The following is a 17,790-nucleotide window of genomic DNA, read 5'->3' as shown; positions in this document are numbered from 1 at the left end:
GTGCTCTTAGCTTGGTGCCGGCAGGACGCGGAGGGGCTGGCGAGGCGCAGGCCTGTCGCCTTTGGCAGCTCTCCCGCGGAGCTGACGTCCCCGGGGTTGCTCACATGATGGTCCCGCCGCGCGGTTGTCTGCAGGCCCTGGCCCCTCCTCACGGTGATCCCTTCACCTCCGGAGGCGTGTGCTGGGGTTTGTGCCCCCGGCTCGCAGGGCTGGACGTGGTGTGGATTAGGCTGAGGGTGGTCAGGCCGCAGCTGTGCCCTCCTCCAGCGTGGAACTCCTGTGCTGGGGCTCTGCGGCTGCAGTGGAGAGCTGAGGACACGGAGATGCTGGAGCTGGCTGGGAACCGGCCTGTGGCTTTGGAAAGGTGGAGCTGGAAAGAGCAAACACCCCAAATCCCACCGGTGTCCGATTGTTCCGTTACTCCTCTGGCCTTTTCATATGACACTAAGCTAGGTCAGGCACTTGTGGTTTTTCCTGGGTAGGAGCTACTCTTAAACACCTGTTGATGGTAACGTTTTATTTCACTGCAGCTTATATTCTGTAACCTGTCCCAAAGACCTGGAATCTATGTAGAACCCACTGGAAGGTTTGCAGGAGTCAGCTGTGACGGGTGCTGGGGAGCGGCACTGCAGCCCTTGGCCCCGTAGCTGGGCTGGTTGTCTGTGAAGCCTTCTGGAAGTTCTGCCTTGTCTTTGACTGGTCATGCTGTTCTGAAACTGTTTCGTGAAGTGCTTCAAAGTCTTTCTGCTCCTGATCTTTATCTGAGGAGTGTTATAAAGGAGGTTTGTGGTAAAGAGAAGGAAGGTGTAAGGGCGTGACTGGGTCACAAGTAGCATTACATTACTCTGGGAATGAGACCAAGGTGAAGAAGGGAAGGCAGATGGTTTGGGAAAACGTCTCTTGCTGAGCAGTCCCTTACCGCGCGCTTGTACCACCCTCAGGTCAGGTCTTCCTGGGGAAATCTGTGTTGCCGCCACAGCCATTGGAGGTTGTAATGAGTGATTTGAGGGTGTCGCATAGGGTGGCTCTGGAAGAGCGCTGAGGTTCATTGACCTATAGAGCCTTTGCTTTGCAAAGCTGCTACTGCCAGTGTGCTCCTCAGTGGCGACTTTCTTCCTCCCAAACAGTCTCATCTTACCACAAGAAATGAAATCAAGTTTGTGTAATGGTTGGGGTAACAGGTTTCCAGAAAAGAGTGTTTTTTGAGGGCTCTAAGTGATAGATGTCCCTGAGGGCCCTTTGAGAGCCCAGGAATGCAACAGAATCACGTTTGGTGGCTAACGTAAAGGACAAGAGGAATGTAGTCATCTGTGCTTCTGGTTTTTCACTGGTTTACAAATATCCTGAGGTCACCCAGCATGTCTCTGCGGTTGCAGTCCCAGCACTGCACAGGTCTGTTGCAGGACCTGTACCTGTGACCTGGAGGAGGCCACAGAATAACCTCAGGTGGAATTTGGAGATGACATCAAACTGGAGGGGAGATGGTTGATGTCCTGGAGGAGCAGACCGAGAGGAACCTCCTGACGTTCATCCAGGATGGATACCGAGCTCTGGCCCTGGGGTAGGCGCACCCACCACAGCGCTGAGGATCAGACACTACCTGGCTGGGAAGCAGCTCTGCGGCAAAGGGGCTGGAGAAGCTGGTGGCCAGTGAGCGGGACAGGGCCAACAGGTGCCCTGGAGGCCGCCTGCGTCCCGGGCTGTGTGGACAGGATCCGAGGTGGTGATCAGTCGTCTCCAGGCAGCACTTGTGACACCACATCTGGAATACTTGTCTGGTTTTGCTCCCACTCCTCCAGGACAAGAGAGACAGCAACAAACGCGAGTGAGTTCAGCCAGGGGCCATTGAGTTGGCTGGGGAACTCCAGCACTTGCCACCTGAGGGTACACTGGGGAGAGGTGTCTTCCCGTATGGAGACAAGAGGGGTTTGAGGGTGGGTCTGGCAGTGATAGCTGCTAACGGCGAGCTTGTCGAGGCACTGAGGGGTGGGGAGAGGATGAAGGAAAACAGCTACAAACTGAAACAAGAGGTTCAAGACAGGGACATTTCCCCCCTGTGAGGGGGGACATTTCCCCTCTGTGAGGAGAGGCAGGCTTTGGAGCATGTTCTCTGTGAAAGCCGTGCCACTTCCGTCCTGGGTTATCTCCAAGACCTGCCTAGAAAATGCTCTGAGCAACCTGATCTGATGCTGCTTTGATGATGTGGTTGGACTGGAGACCTCCTGAGGTCTCCAGCTGAAGCTGCACGGCGGTGGTTCTTCCTCTCTCATCCATGTCACGCAGCATGGGAGGAATAAGCTTTATTTTCCTTGTGCTGTCTTTGGTACAGAGAAAGGTGCAAAAACCAAGGGGGGAGTGGAAGGAATGTGGTGTTTGCCAACGCCGTGATATTGAGGTAAAGAAATGAAGATTATGTGTGTCAGAGGTACTTCAAAGAAACAAAAACTGTATCATGAAGCAGCATGAAAAAGATGCTGAAAGTAAGCATGAGGCAGTAGAGGAGAGCTGGGGTGTTGGTGCTCTTAATGAAAAACAATGAAGGTGGGGGGAGAAAAATGAGAGAAACTTTTTGAAGAGATAAAACTTGTTGATGCTGTCAGAGGTGGCAGAAGCAGGAAGCAGTTCAGAGGGTGCCCTGCTAGCAGGGGACTGAGCTGTGCAGGGTGTGCTCCAGGGGCAGGGCTGCAAGGCAGCTCAACTCCTCGTGCTACTGGTGACTTGCCACCTCAGAGGGCCTCGACAGGAGACACCTTGGAGAACCCATATCATGTTGAAGTGTGAGGAGCAGCAGTTTGACTCATCCGTTCACTTTAACAGCAAGCACCACAGGGTAGATCTGCAGAGTTTGAAAGGGCTCAGACATTAAATCGCCGTGCTATGGGTTGTGCTGTAAAACCTGCCGCTTCAGGTGGCTCAGAGACCAGGGAGATGTGAGCTGGTAAACGGGGAGCAGCACGAGGAGGGGGGTGTGGCCGTTGGGGTCATTCCAGATGAGCGGGTGCGACTTTGCGCTGCCTGCCAGAGGTGAATTGTGTCGAGCTGGAGTGGGCAGGGCAGGGAGCGTGAGGTCCTGTGGCAGGGACGGCATGTGTTCAGTGGAAGAGCTGCTTAAGGGAGTCCTGGGTCTGCCAAAAAGCTTTTAGAAAATGCCCTTTCTGAAACTCTTTGAGGAAGGCGAACTGCTGCGGACAGCCCTTGGATTAATAACCGGTTAAAAGCACGAAGATGAAGCAGAAGCGACTGGTCACGTTTGACAACACAGGGAGATAATCAAGAGCCCCACAGGAAGCTGGACTGCTCAGCACAGCCGTAAATGGTGTGAAAGAGAGCGCACAGTGGCATGGCGAAGCGGCTGATAGCGCTGCTGGCTCTGGCCAGAGTGAGAATCAATGGCAAAAAATACAGAGAGATTTCAGAAGAGTGGGTTGAGAGTACAAACGGGGGGTGTTGGTCTGCAAAGGAGTAGGAGGAGGAGGGGACAGCCCACATGAGACATTAAATGTAACAGGCTGTCCTCGCTATTGTCACTGGGAGAAGAAGAACCATTGTCTGTGTGGAGAGTTTCCTGAAAATACCCATTCACTGCTCTGCCCCGCTCCGAAAGGGAGCGTTCAGGAGGGAACAGAGAACAAAGCGTGGCAGGAATTCCTCATGACTTGCTGCCCCGCTGCTCTCGGGAGGGATAAAGCTGGGCAGTGAAAGTGTGGCACGGAGGTGTGGAAAGGCTTCTGCTCTCCGAAGGAGCAAACACACTGACTTTTCTGCCTGGGAGGAGTTAGCAGAGACGTAGGCTCTAAAATCATAAGCGAAAGAGAGGTGAGCGGGGCGTGATTGATTATTTGTGACTTCTGGTAAAGCCGAGATCAGGTGAAAATGAATCTGAGACACACAGAAGGAAGGGGGTGGTTTCCCCAGTGTGCAAACTGTGGAACTCACCGCTGGTGGGTGTGAGAGGTGGAAGAGGTTCAAAAGCAGTTGGGCCTTGCTGGAGGAAAACACTCCCCAGGAGATACTGAGCACCGTGGCTGGGTACAGCAGCTGCTTCAGGAGGTTCCCAGCACCAGGATTTGCACGGAAGGTGTTGGGCAGGCGTTGCTCTGCCCTTGCACTGTTCTCAGGCTCCTCACACGTCGGGTTGCGTGACCTGGTTGAGTTGCTCTGTTCGTGTGCTCTGCGCTGCCCCGAGCTGGTGCCTGCTCTCCTCCGGACAGGGGCTGGCTGGGTCGAGACAATTCAGGTTTGTGTGAGGGTGCAGCTGAGCTCCCTGGGGCAGGTCGGCAGTGGACGATGGGTCTGGCCAGCGCTTGTACTAGGGGATGGGTAGAGATGCCCAGTTGGAGGTGAGCCTCTGGAACAGCCAGAACTGTCCAAGAGGAGTCGTCTGTGTGACTCGATGTGGCTGTTCTGGAGGAATATGGACATCAGCTCTGGAGTAAGGACACAGTCGCAGTTTCTTCCTGCCATGTCACCCTTTAGCAACTTCCAAACATGCCCCTAGCAACTCAGATCTCTTCCCTTCTGCGTCTTCTGTCTGCTGAGACAGTGTGGGAATAGGCACTGCCTGACAGCTTGGGGATGGGAGATGCATTACTGCTGGTGTCCAGAAAAGTGAAAGTTCACCTGGTGACCTTTGTCATCTCTAGATTTTAGCAGAACGGGAATAAAAGCAGGGCCTGAGAGCGTTTGGAGGAGGGAAAGTTCCGGCCTGTGGAGCAGTGCCGCTCACTTGGCTCAGCTCTGCCAGTGACTTGTTCCACGTGAAGTGGGGATGGTGTTCTGCTCCTGCTTTATCTCCTCCATCCAGGAGACACCATACGCCACCTGTGATGAGATACGTGTGTGCTACAGCTGACGGCATGCGACTTGGGGGTAATTCCATCACCTGTAAAAAAGAATCTGTTCCTCTGGGCCTCACTGTGTGGAGGCCAAACCACATGCAGGAATGACAGAGGAGGGACAGCAGCACTCAGAAGGAGGTGGTGTCCACCAGAAGGGACCGTACTGCGACCCTGTGAAGAGGCACAGTGTCTCTAACATGTTCCTCTAAATTATGCTGTTAGGGAGTTTCAGTGCCAGCTGCTTCCACAGCTGAAAACCGCCACTGCCCGTTGGCCTGATGGGATAACACGTTCCGTGTTTTACGGTGAGGGTATGAAGCCTCAGAGCTATCAGCTCTTGTGCTATGGTGATGTGGTGGTGACAGATGAACGGCTCCAGGCTGGAGAATTGCCTTTCTTTCGCCTGTACATTCTGTGTTCCTGTTTGCCCTTATTGTGGGTAGAAAGGCTGCTCTCAGCATGGCTTAGACGGTGACAGCTTGTGTATGAAAAGGTGTCTTCAGCTCTGTCCTTGGCACGGTCATTTGTTGCCGGAAGCTGAGGTGTGCAGGTGGCTGTGAAGATGGTGCTGGCCTTGGCAAACTGACTTGTTTGGGTACGATGACCCTCTTTAGAGCTTGCAGTCCATCTTGTTCAGACCAGTCCTGCGCGGGAGACAACCAGTGCCTGGATCTGAATGTGGTCTCAGATTTGAATACTGGCTTTATGGGTCTCGTAAATGTTGTTTCAGTGCCTTCTCTTCCTGGTGTTCAGCACATCTAGTTTGATGCTTTAAAATGCCATTCATTGATGATATTTGCATGGTACGGTTTGCTGTCCGTCCGTATCAGAACAGCTGTAAGAACAATGATAGCACAAAACTTGTGGCACCGCTTGTGCTTCACCAGCTCGGCGTGTTTTTGCTTATGGTTGGCTTTGTCCCAACACATGGATTTCTATGTTGCGTTGGGTACCTCCTTGAATGCATAATTTTTATGCCATAAAAACGGAACGCTGTGTGGAAGGAGGGATTCTGGAGAATTTCCAACCATGACCACAGTACCTGTTTGTATGGTGGTCTCTTGGCTGTAACTTGTAGCGTGGATGATGGGCAGAAATCCTGTGAATGGATAAATCGAGCTGAACTTTTAACAGGAGTTAAAATTTTGACGTGGAACTGAATTTGTAACAGGGAAATCAAACCAAGAGATGGCCGCGTTGGGACACGTGATACCTGACTGTCAGGAAGAAAGGTTATTCACAGCAGCACCGTGAAATGCTATGGATGTGGTGAGTGCAGTGAGACACTGTGAAGAAGGGATTTCAAGTGAGACACGTAAAGCCATCACAGATGCTGGAGAAGACTGGCCTTAATCTTTGTCCTTTGCTGAGAATGAGGAAAATAAATGAGATGTCGTTTTCAGAGCTGTGCTGGAAAAAAGGGTGCTTTTGGAGCTGTCATCAAGCGTCCTGATGGGTGCTGAAGAAGTTGCTCAAAGAAGCACGTTTGTAGTGTGTAAAAACATGAGGTACTTGCTTGGTGTTTCTTCCTGGTCTTTCGGGAGCTGCCTCTCGTGCTCCAGCCTTGTGGCTGACCTCACTTGGATCAGGGCGTTGGATGGGATGACCTCCTGAGGTCCCCTTCAACCCAAATTACTTTATGGTGATGTTGTTGAAAACCAGTCCCATGGAAAACATCTGTGCCTGTGTAGCTGAAGACTGTGATCCAGTTGAAGACTGGGTGGGCAGATGTTGGGTGAAGGGAACTCCATTTCTGGTGCTGCTGTGGTGGTGGGATCTGGAGTCTGCAAACTGAGTGTTGTTTTAATGTGGAGTGTCGGCTGTGGGTTCAGCTGGGTTGGCTGCAGCAGCTACCATGGCCTCTTCCTCACCCACCGCCTGTCTCTGGCCCCAACAGAAACAACCAGCATGGACCAGTAGCAGCTCTTGAACCAGCTCTGTGTGGACAGTCAGCTGGTGCTGACCCAGCTCTTCGGGGCAGGATGTGGAGTGCAGCAGAAAGTCCTGCTCGTTTATTCCTCCCTGCATGCTTCCTGCTGCTCTTTGTTTTGTTCTGGCTTAACTTGCCCCAAAAGCTGGCGGTGCAGAGGTCAAGTGAAGTGGTTGTGCAGTGGATGGAGCGTGATTCTGAAGGGAGAGAGTTGGATTTCGTTCATGTGGAGGTTAACGGAGAGAGGAGGTGTGTTTGCTGCGTGTTCCCAGTGCCAGACCCTTCCTTCAGAGTTTCTGACCTTTTGGGTTTACAGACTTTATCTTGGGAAGAAGACTCGGTGTTTCTGATACCTCAAATCTACCAATACAAGTGAAGGGAACGCTTCTCAAGAGATGCCTTTGAACTGCAGTTACCCAGGATACAGAGAGAAACTTCCCAGTACTGGGAAAAACCCAGTAATAAACCAGTTCTGTCAGAAAGGAGGAGCCAGTGAGCCGTACCACCAGCAGTGGGGTTTTGCTCCCTGGAAGGTCTGGGACCAACTCACCAGCGGTTTGCCAGTGCCTGTAACATAACAGGATAAAGAGATGCTGCCCAGCCAGTGCTTGTTTGTGTGACCTGTTCTCGATCAATCCACCTTGGTTTTGTTTGACGGGAGAGCTGGTTTAGTGCTTAAACAAGCACTGGGCAGGAATGGTCTGAGGTTGGTGAGATTCCTGATGGGGGTTTGTCTTTTACCAGTTAAGAACATGCAGCACTGTAATATTTTTAAGAAGCACCATTGGCTGAAAACCTACACACAGAGTCGTTACTGGTGGCTTCTTGTCAAACCCAAAGGGCTTTTCAGATGCAGCCCTCGGTGGCTGCAGCGGTGAGTTCACCTCTGGTTTGCCAACCGCAGCACTGTGTCTGCCTAGAGAGCAGAATGAAAACTGTGCTGGGAGTTGGAGAAGTGGCCTGAAGTCTCTGGAGCAAAATCTGTGGGTCAGGTGCAGAGTGTGGTATGGCAGGAGAGAACATCCAGCACGTGGAGGCAAACTGGTGTAAAGGAGGCAGAACGTGGCAGAGAGCTGGAACCTTGTGAAGCCGCTGTATTTGTTCTGGCTGAGTCCATTTATGCCCTTTAAGAAGGGGGCTGGGCTGCAGTGCCCTGCTGCAGCCAGGGCCAGTGCAGACAGCTCCAAGGATGGCTCCTGCTGCAGTTCGAGGGGCGTTATGTCGCGCCCATTTTGGAATGAGGCAGCTGGGGTAAGAGGGATTCCCGCTTTTCTAAAATGTGTGATCTGTGGAGAAGGGTGAAGGAACTGGGCACGTTCTGCATAAGCACGGGAAAGTGAGAGGCAATGATCTCCCAGCCCAGAAAAGTCTCTTACGAGGGAGGTGGAATTTGGAGAAACTAGGGTAACTGCGTCTGTGAAGCGCTCAAGTAAGCTGCTACGGGAAGGGCAGAACTCTTTTTGAGAAGAGGTCAGTAGCTTTTTGTCAGGGATGCTGTCAGCACGTTTAACTGTCCATGGGAGGTGAGTTGTGCTAGCAGGACCTCAGGGCATACCTTCTGCTCCACAGTTTCTGCAACTAAAACCTGACAAATTAGTTTCCCAAGTGAAATTAAGGCTTCAGGACAGTTAGCAGCTACCCAGAGCAAAGGTGCAGTTTGAAGGCAGTTTATCGAGGCGTGTGGGTTTACCGTAACAGACAGCAGCTCTTCCTGGGCTTTATTTCCTCTGCTCAGGCACCATCAGAAGTGGTGCAGGTGTTTGAATTTTGCCTTTGTTACGGCACTTCTTCGGCAGCTCGGAGAAGCTCCTGCGTTTTCCAGACAAGTTTCTTGCTGGAGAAGGTCCTACAGCCCGAGGGTTGTACAGGCAGTTCCTGGTGTCGGTGGGCTCAGGCACGGTGGGCTTGGGAGGGCGCTTGGTGCCTCCAGAGCTCTGTGAGGGTGTGTTTTGGGATAGCTGGGGTTTCCAGATCACCCTCAGGATGAACCTGGGTTGTCTGGATGAGGTGTGCTGACCTGCTGTCTTCCCCCACCTCGGATCTCAGCCCTATATCCTGCCTGTAGCCACTGCATTGATGATGTTACACACAGATAAGGGTTTTTTAAAGTTGTGAATTATTTGCTTGTTATTAACCTGTGCTGCAAAATTATTTACCCACAAGAGAAGGAACTAAGATGCTGAGAAAATCAATGAAGTTTGTGCAGAGAGCACAGAGGGAGAATTCAGGCTTATGATTCATTCGAGTAGCCACTCGGTGGAATTGTTGCCTCCTTCCCACATATGAGTAATTCTGTTGGTATGATGCCTTCTTGGTGAGTTTTGCTGTGTGGGAATAAAAGTAACTTATTTCGTTGTTTTTGGTGCAGAATTTGGTGTTCATTTAGCAGAGCTGACTGTCGATCCCCAGGGAGCGCTGGCCATCCGTCAGGTGAGTTCGCCTGCAGCGGCAGAAAGAACTTTGGTGGTTTTTTTCTTGGGTTAGAAAATATTCTCTCATGTTTCCAGGTGAAAAATTAGAGACTGCTTTCTATTGCTGCTTCTCCATTTCCTTTTACGCTTCTCTAGAGCTATCACTTTCTCGTCCAACATTGCTCAGGTGTCACACGCTTCCCTTTTTTTGGAAACAGTGCTTTTTGGACAGTAAACCTGCTGCTGACCCAGTATCATGCTGGGAATGGACACAATTCATGAGCTACTGGTAGATGTCAGCCAGCAGAAGTGGGGCTTGGCTTTGCAGCAGCTCTTCCTGTAGGTGTTTTCCTCCAGGAAAAGGAAGTTTAGGTTCTGTATGTCTCTAGTCACCACACAGCCCATATTTTGTGTCTTTCTAGAGGTGAGGAAATAAGCAGCTGCCCTGCGTGGGTGCCGTGCAGGCTATCACTGCTCAGTGGACAGACAGCAGCTCAGCTTTTTACTGCAGAAGGAGGGGATTGTCCCTTCCACCAAGATTTTTAGCATTTTTGGCAAGCCCTGTTGCCCCTCTAAAAGCAGTGTGGTGGGACGGGAGGCCGAGCAGGCGGGTCGGGGGTGACACTTGCCGTGGCTGCGGGACTTGTTGCTGATTCCTGCCCTCTCTTCTTACACAGCTAGCGTCTGTCATCTTGAAACAGTATGTGGAAACTCACTGGTGTTCGCAGTCAGAAAAGTTTAGACCTCCAGAGACCACAGAAAGGGTAAGATTTGTTTTCTTGTTGTCTGTTTTGAGACACTTCATCCATCAAGAATATTAATTTTATAGATGGTTTCAGACATGCCAGTGCCCTTGTGTATTGTGAGATGAATGGCTCCAGTTCTGGTTTTCTAACATTTTCCACTTCAAAAATCTGTTTTCAGTTGCTTAAAACAACACCAGGCTTGAGATGCTTCAGCTCATTTCTATAGGAAAAGTTGTTTCTGCTTTTCCTGCAGAAATTATTCGCTGCATAACGTTTCTGCTGCTCTAAGAGCAAGACTAGAAGAAAGCTGCTTGGAGAGTTTTACAAGCGCTGATTCTGACAGTCCTTTTTCAGTGATGTGCTAAAGCTTGTGCTTTTCTGCTTGGGACTTAAAGGCTGTTTTCTTTCCCCTGACACATTTCAGGTTCAAGGTCTGCTGGGTTTTGTTAACAGTCTGTTCCGCAGGAGGATCTAGCAGCTGAAGTGGCCATGGCTTCCAGCCCTTGGCACTTTGGCTGCCTCATCCCACCCCATCTCCTCACACCTCATCCCATCCAGGGACTGTTGCTTGAAGTAGATCTTGTGAGTTATGGCCCAGAAGCACTGGCTTTTTTTGCCTGTCCCTTCAGGGTTGGGTGATTAGTTCCTGTTTACTAAAGTCTTCCAAAGTAAGAAGATATCGTCCCTGACGCTGGAGCTGGGCTTTATCTGGGCTGACTCTGGATGTCCTCCATGTAGATATGTGCGTCCTGGTGGAATCGCAGCTGGGAGCTTTTTGCGGAGTGCTTGGCCAAGGGCTTTGTGTGAGCAGGGTGCAACACTCAAACCTACCGTGCAATTTGCCATTAAAAAATAACAGGGTGTAGCAAGAGAGGTTTTGTTGTCACACAAGTGTTTGTTTTGTAAAACCAGTGTTTAATAATATCAGGACAGTCACAGCTATAAAAACTGGGTTTATTAGGTCGTTTTGTGATGGCAGATCTGTTTTGCTAAATCACGGCACTCTCTACAGGCAAAAGTTGCCATCAGGGAGCTGCTACCCAACGGGCTGAGAGAATCGATCAGCAAAGTGCGCTCAAGTGTCGCTTATGCTGTGTCAGCAATAGCCCACTGGGACTGGCCCGAAGCCTGGCCCGAGCTTTTCGATCTCTTGATGGAGATGCTGGTGAGCGGAGATGTGAACGCGGTGCACGGGGCCATGAGAGTGCTGACAGGTACGTGTACGCGAGAGCTTTGGCACGGCTGGTGTGGAAGTGGTTTAGTTTTCCCTTGCCTCGGTACCCCCTCACTTTTCACTCCAAATTGAAGAAATGGGCATTTGCTGCTGCTCTTCCCCTGGGTGCGACACCTGCGTGCTCAGCAAGTGTCATGAAAGCCGAGGAGGAAGGTTCTGTGCTGCGGGTTGTAGCTCAGAAGGACCTTTGGCTGTACCATCGTGTTTTCAGATGCCCTTGGTTTTAACACGTATTTTTTTCTGCTTGCCTGCAAGGATTGCTGGGGCTGGCCCAGGACACGGTCTGCTCCGGTCCAAATCAACACACTTTCAGTATGCTCTGTGTTTCCCAAAGATTCTCTTGTTGCTGTGCCTACAAATTTGTTTCCTTATAAGAACCTCCCTTCTTTTTCCATTTTCTAGAATTTACGCGGGAAGTGACAGACACTCAGATGCCACTTGTTGCTCCTGTTATTCTTCCAGAGATGTACAAGATTTTCACAATGGCAGAGGTATGACCTTCGCTGTCAGTACTGAACGGCTTGAGTGGGAATGTTTCTTGGGGCAGAGAAACTCCAGATTTAATGGTTGAGCTGTACCAGGGGATGAGTTAGACTTAAAGAATTTTCTTGATGGTGTGATAGTTGCCGGCAGCGAATGTTGCAACAGGAGTGTTGAAGCCGACGATATGGTTAGAGAATCAAGTTAAAGCAAAAAATAAATACAATTAAAAGAAAATGAAAGGAAATAAAGCGTCTTGAGTTCCTGATCTCTTATTTATCCCTCTTTCTAGGTGTACGGTATTCGCACACGGTCACGGGCAGTGGAGATATTCACCACGTGTGCCCATATGATCTGTAACATGGAGGAACTGGAAAAGGCAAGAGTTTAACTTACCATACAACATACACTGGTTCCAGCTGAGCGAGGTTCTGAATGATTGTTATTATGCAAATGAAATGTTGGAGAATGTGTGATCTGTCAGCCAGAGTTGTGGGGAGAGGGTGTCATCAAACTACCCCTGAAGTAGCTGACGCCCTCCTTTAAGCACACTTCTTGATGCTGTGACTTGGTTTCCATTGTTAACTTGTGACGGATCAACAGACTTGTAACAGCTCAGGGAAAGGGCAGTCAGCATAGCGGGGAGACAGTGCACCACCCCTTTGTTTGGGAACCCCTGTCACAGCTTCCAGGGAACCCTGTGTCCTGATGAACTGCCAGGCTGGGGCCATCTGGGCTACGAAGGGCAGTTTCCTGGCCCTTCGGCAAGGCATTGGTTACAAGCTCCCAGATCTTCACCGGTTGCTTTAGCATGTGTGTGAGCCTTTTGTTCCTGAAGGGGGTGGAAACCAAAACCAAGCACAATTTTAGAAGAATAGGTGTTAAGAAACTGTGCAGTGAAGCAGCTTTATACGCAGTGTTGCTCTGAGCACATCTGCATTTCTTACAGCCTTTGACAAGTGGCTTTTCCAGCATTTCCCAGACAATAAATTGTCTTTTTTAACTTTCAGGGGGGTGAGGGTGGGAAGGGGCCGCTCTCACTGTAGTGGCTGGTCCTTGCTGAGTGGCTATACCAGCTGTTCCCTCGCCGTTTGCAGAGGGGGCAGTTCAGTGCTGGCTTTTGGGAAGTTCTAATCATTCCACCACATCCGTACTGTGCCAGCAAGGTTATTTCTGCAATGTGTCATGCAGCTGGTTCCAGTATCCAAAAGACTGTAGTAGCTCCTCATGGTCTTACTCTGGAGGGGGGCTGAAAGTGCCCCATTGTACGTAAAACTTCCTCTATTGAAATTTGACTTTATTAAAAAAAAAAAGACAGAGGCAATTTATTTCTAAATCGTGACGGTGGTGTTTCATACTTGATTTAAACACCACGCTGCTGTCTTAGCTGTGGAGTTATGAGGAATGTTCCCTGTAAGATTATTTTTGTCCAATGTTACTTGCTCTGCCAAGCCCCACTTACAGAGTGCTCTGACATCTGGAGAAACGCTCGCTGCGTCTTCTCGGAAGAACCGTCGTGCTGATGTCCGGACCAGCTGCTGAGGCTTGGCTCACAGAGGGCTTGTTTGGTTCGGGGCGGGGGGGGTCCCGCAGGGGATGAAACGCTCGCTGCGTCTTCTCGGAAGAACCGTCGTGCTGATGTCCGGACCAGCTGCTGAGGCTTGGCTCACAGAGGGCTTGTTTGGTTCGGGGCGGGGGGGCTCCAGCAGGAGATGAATGCTGTCCCCAGGGTTCAGGGGAATGGCTGGGGTGTGGTGTGGTCACCCCAGCTTTCTTTCATAGCTGGGGGGGTATGGGCGGTAGGTGCAGGGCAAGATTTGTCGAATCTTGTGGAAGTGCCTCTTCAGGAGGTTGTGTGCTGTCCTGAGACTCTCTGGACTGGATTGTCTGGATCTCAGTGTAGAGTCTGCAGTGAGTAGCTCAGATGTAGGTGTAGGTTTGCAGCAGTGTGTGCTGGGGGGTGTTGAAGGGTGAGATTCAGCTGAGCTTGTTCCCAGCGGAAGGAGAGACCCAAAATGATGTCAGAAATTTTACAATGTTCCGCGGTTGCCAGGAGTCCTTCTTTTGGTTTTGTAGCAGAAAAGTGTAATTTCTGTTGCTTTTAGCGCTTTCCTTGTGGGATGTGGGGTTCTCTTATCTGGTACTCACCTGAGCTTCCATTGATCGTGACCAGGGTGCGGCCAAAGTCCTGATCTTTCCAGTGGTGCAGCAGTTCACAGAGGCCTTTGTTCAGGCCTTGCAAATGCCTGACGGACCTACATCGGACAGCGGGTTTAAGATGGAGGTGTTGAAGGTAAGTCACTTAAGGCTGATTAAAGAAAGAACAAACTGAATCCCAGTGGCCTGTCAGGTGTGCTGGAGGACAGAGAAATTGGAGTGCGTGTCACCTCTCCTGCTACTGCTTGAGGTGGGATTAGTGACGGTTTGGCTCCCAGCATCACACAGCACTGAACGAAGTGGTCTGCCTGGACTGGAGATACCTGTGTGGGATCTGATGATAAAATGATCCCTAGGGATCGATCTGTAGGATGATCTGTCTTTGTCATTCGCTGATCTGAGACATCTTGGGTGCATCTTGTTTGGACACTGTGCTCAGCAGATAAATACCTGTCTTTTCTATAGATGCTGCAGAGAAGTTTTAAAAGCTTATTTTATGCAGGTTCTGGAACTCACCTGCTCCTTAGTGCTGATTTCTCTGCAAAAGAGAGGTGAAAGGTGTTTTTATTCTCCTGGTTTCCTGAAGAAAGAGGACGCAATTGCAGAGCTCTGCATGCACATAGCTCAGTGCATGGGGACAGGAATGTGGGTCTGAAGATCCCTTCAGCAGCTGGGAAAGTGCTGGAGTGCGACAGCACTGCCTGCAACATGGGAGGGAAAGGGGGAGCTCAAAAACACTAGTTACAGAATCACATCCAGAGGTTTCTTTTCCTTGCCCATGTGATGGGGTGAGCAAGGCCCGGGTCGTGGTGTGCAGGCTGCAGAAGGCGGGCGGCTGAGGCCCAGCCAGCCGCATTCCGTGAAGAAAACAATAAGAGTGCTGAAGGCAAGCGTCAGAGTTTTCCATAATGAGCAGCTTTGCTCTGGAGCCATGAAAATGAATGCTGGGAGGATGCTGTTGTATTATAGGAGCCAGCAGCTGCTGTGTTGTGGGACTGGTTTTCTTAGAGTTGTTCAGGGCAGCAGTACTCTGGTTACGGCATCCTGTCCCTTCCCGGCACGGGGCTGCAGGTATCATCCCCTGGGAGCAGCAGGAGCTTGTTTCTTGCCTTGTGGAAGGGAGTTTGGGGTAGGATGTTGTCAGGTTTTGTGGGGAGAGTGTCTCTTGCAGTTTTTTTCCTTTCCCTTGGCTGGGCACCCGGATTCCCAGGATAGTAATATATAGGGAACACCAACATGAAGGGGATGCTCTGCAGGGTGTAATATCGATCTGTTCAGGCTTCAACTCAAGAACATCCGAGTCTCCAATTCCAGGTACACACACTGAGATGTTTAATGAGTAGTAGTTCCCAGCCTCCACAGAATGCAGTTGTAATTGATAGCTTCACTCTAACCACAGACCAGTTCTTCTGTTCTAGTTACATTCATATGTTCTGCAGCCTTTGTCACTTAATGACAGCGCTTACTGGAGCGGGAGCTAGTGGCACTTGGATGTCTGCACGGAGAGCCAGCAGCAGTTGCTTGAAAGGTGCGACAGGCTGGGAAGGTGTTTGAGGAAACGTCATTGTGCTCTGGCTCTGTTCCTTAGCTGTGTGGTGGGCATCTGGCCCCTGCTCCACAGGCGCAGAGCAAGAGAGGATTTGGGTCTGAGTGCACTGGGGTGTGCTGGGTGGTGCTGATGGTGGCAGTGGAAAATCAGCACGGATTTCACCAGTGAATTCAGGAGATCTGCTGCTGACAAGTGGCTTATAGGAGGCTCTTTGTGAAGAGATGAGTGTTCTGACTGTGGCCTCAGGGCAGTTCATGACTTCGTCACTTAAGGGAAAAGGGATTCAGGGGAAAGACCTGTAAATTGCCTTTTCTTCCTGAAAAGTGGATTTTATAGTCATTGTAATGCAGAAGTAAGAGACCTCAAGAGATTAGTTAAGCCAGTTGTACAAATGAGATCATTACAGGAACCCCTTGCAATGCCGATACAATGGAGAAGGGAATTGAGACTTTTTTCATAGTGCATTTTCAACCAGATGTGAACTCCATCCTGTCATTTTTTCCTTAACGAAGAGCTATGCAGCAAATGACAAGAAGATTATTCTTTTCCTTCCTTCTCTCTTGAGAGCTTTGTACTCCAAGGTTCACGGAGTTCTTGGTGGAAGTCAGAGGCAGCCTTGACCTAAAGTGTCTTGCTTTACCTGTAAGGCCGTTCTGCAGGGCAGTGTTGGAAGCTGTAGTGAATAATCCTGTGTGTGCACATCTGCCTGACCCACTGGGACAGTCATCCTCTCTAAGAAACTTAGTTAGAATGGATCAGATCATGGCAAACCGCTGCCTGTTAATTCATCCCCAGTCTTTCCAAGTAGAGTTACAGCTTTGGAAGCAGTTACCAACAGGAAAGTCTGTCTTTTACCCTTGGAGGAGTCTGTTTGTCAGGACTGCCTGGGAGGGAGGGAGGGGAGGAGGCCTCTGTGGCAGGACTGTGTTGGACTGTATCAGTTGTTAATGAAATGGCAGCCCGCGATTTGAGTGTTTGTTGATGGTTTTCCCCAGTTTCCTCTCTGACTGATACATTTCTTTTGTTCCAGGCTGTGACAGCACTTGTGAAGAACTACCCGAAGCACATGGTGTCGTCGATGCAGCAGATCCTGCCTATCGTCTGGAACACCCTCACAGAAAGTGCCGCCTTATATCCTTTGTAGCAAGTATTCTAACTGTGATAGAACAGGTCAAACTCTGTCTCATAGACAAGAACGACCTGAACACGGCTGAAGCGCACGGCGCAGGCAGTGTACCGTCGTGGCAGACAGAATACAGGCATCTGTGGTCTCGAGGGACCGGATACGTTTACTTCAGCAGGTCTGTTAAGTTTCTTGTAGCTCAGATGTCACGTAGGATGGGTGATGCCAGTGGTGGTGTTACAGTGGCTGGAGAACTGCGGCCCATCTCCACATGGTTTCTGGTTCTCTGTGGTGAAAATTGTCTTCTTAAAGAGATGTCTAGTCACAAGGTGGCTGGAATGACTGTTCTCCTGGAGATCATAGACCTGGACCTTGTCTCTCAAGGCTGCTTATGTAGCCTTGTGTTTTGGAATCCTGCTGCGTACTGGCTGATAGGCTCTTGTGGAGTAAAAATGGGCGGGGAGACCCTAAAAGCAGCCGCAGAGCCGAAGCAAGTAGAGGCTGTCTTCTTTCAAGGTCAGCTGGTTTGGGGGTTGGTTTTTTTTAGACACCTGTTAAAATACAAGGAGCTGTTTGTCCAGTGTTTGATGGTGCATTTCTCCGTCTCCTGTCCTGACTCCCACTGCGGTCCCGCTGGCAGCTGAGCTGGCAAAATAGTTTTATGTTTGCGGAAGAGTCTTGTCCTTCACTCCTGTGTGTTTGCTCTGGCATTTGCTGGACCTTCCTCCCCATCCCCAGGTTAGTTTTCTGCCACTTCTTGGGGTTGGAGACTCGTGGAGAGGCCCGACAGGGAACAGAGCATCACAAGGTGGGATCATGGAGTAGCTCCCCGCCCTTCTGCAGCAGCGAAGTGTTGAGCTGGCTCACTATCCCCTGGCAAGAGTGAGTCCGAGTGGTTCTGTTCTTGCAAAGGTTTAAGATAAATGAAGTTTTGGATTACCTTGGTGGATTTGGATTAAGTTAATCAGTTGATCTAAAGGATGTGCTGAAGTGTGGAAGTGGTCCTTGAAGTTGGGCAGTGCATAAAGCCAGGAGCTCCTGGGGCTTGTCTTCTTGAAACACAGGACTCTGCGTAAAGTTAAAGATCTTTTTTTTTTTAAGAAGAAACCTTCCCTACTTACCAGGAATTCTAAGACAAGAGCAGATTAATTCTGAAATAGATGCAGTTCTTCAGAAAAATGCATATTTGCTTAACTCAGTCCACCTATGTGAGAACAGAAGTAAATTACACGGAAGAGGTGGAGGACCCGGTGGATTCTGATGGTAAGGACTTGTTGAACTGCACTTCTGCCTTCTCTTTAGAGAAGGAGTGAACTTACCTA

The 17,790-nt window shown here is 50.2% G+C and overlaps 1 protein-coding gene across 1 annotated transcript in view; it reads left to right on the top strand.

Annotated features, from left to right (window-relative positions):
• Positions 1–1,481: 1,481 nt before the first annotated feature.
• Positions 1,482–17,790, top strand: part of IPO9 (importin 9) — a 32,870-nt gene continuing 16,561 nt past the window's right edge. Inside the window, exons 1-10 of the mRNA XM_010135695.1 lie at positions 1,482–1,561; positions 8,565–8,710; positions 9,137–9,198; positions 9,857–9,943; positions 10,938–11,139; positions 11,562–11,650; positions 11,932–12,018; positions 13,813–13,932; positions 16,376–16,476; positions 17,673–17,731. Of these exons, the coding sequence (XP_010133997.1) occupies positions 1,482–1,561; positions 8,565–8,710; positions 9,137–9,198; positions 9,857–9,943; positions 10,938–11,139; positions 11,562–11,650; positions 11,932–12,018; positions 13,813–13,932; positions 16,376–16,476; positions 17,673–17,731 (1,033 nt within the window). The remainder of the gene's footprint in view (positions 1,562–8,564; positions 8,711–9,136; positions 9,199–9,856; positions 9,944–10,937; positions 11,140–11,561; positions 11,651–11,931; positions 12,019–13,812; positions 13,933–16,375; positions 16,477–17,672; positions 17,732–17,790) is intronic.

This window comes from Buceros rhinoceros, unplaced genomic scaffold, assembly GCF_000710305.1.
Source record: "Buceros rhinoceros silvestris isolate BGI_N320 unplaced genomic scaffold, ASM71030v1 scaffold32154, whole genome shotgun sequence".
Lineage (NCBI taxonomy): Eukaryota > Metazoa > Chordata > Aves > Bucerotiformes > Bucerotidae > Buceros > Buceros rhinoceros.
The sequence above is the reverse complement of the archived record's forward strand: the minus strand, read 5'-3'. Positions and strand labels throughout refer to the sequence as shown.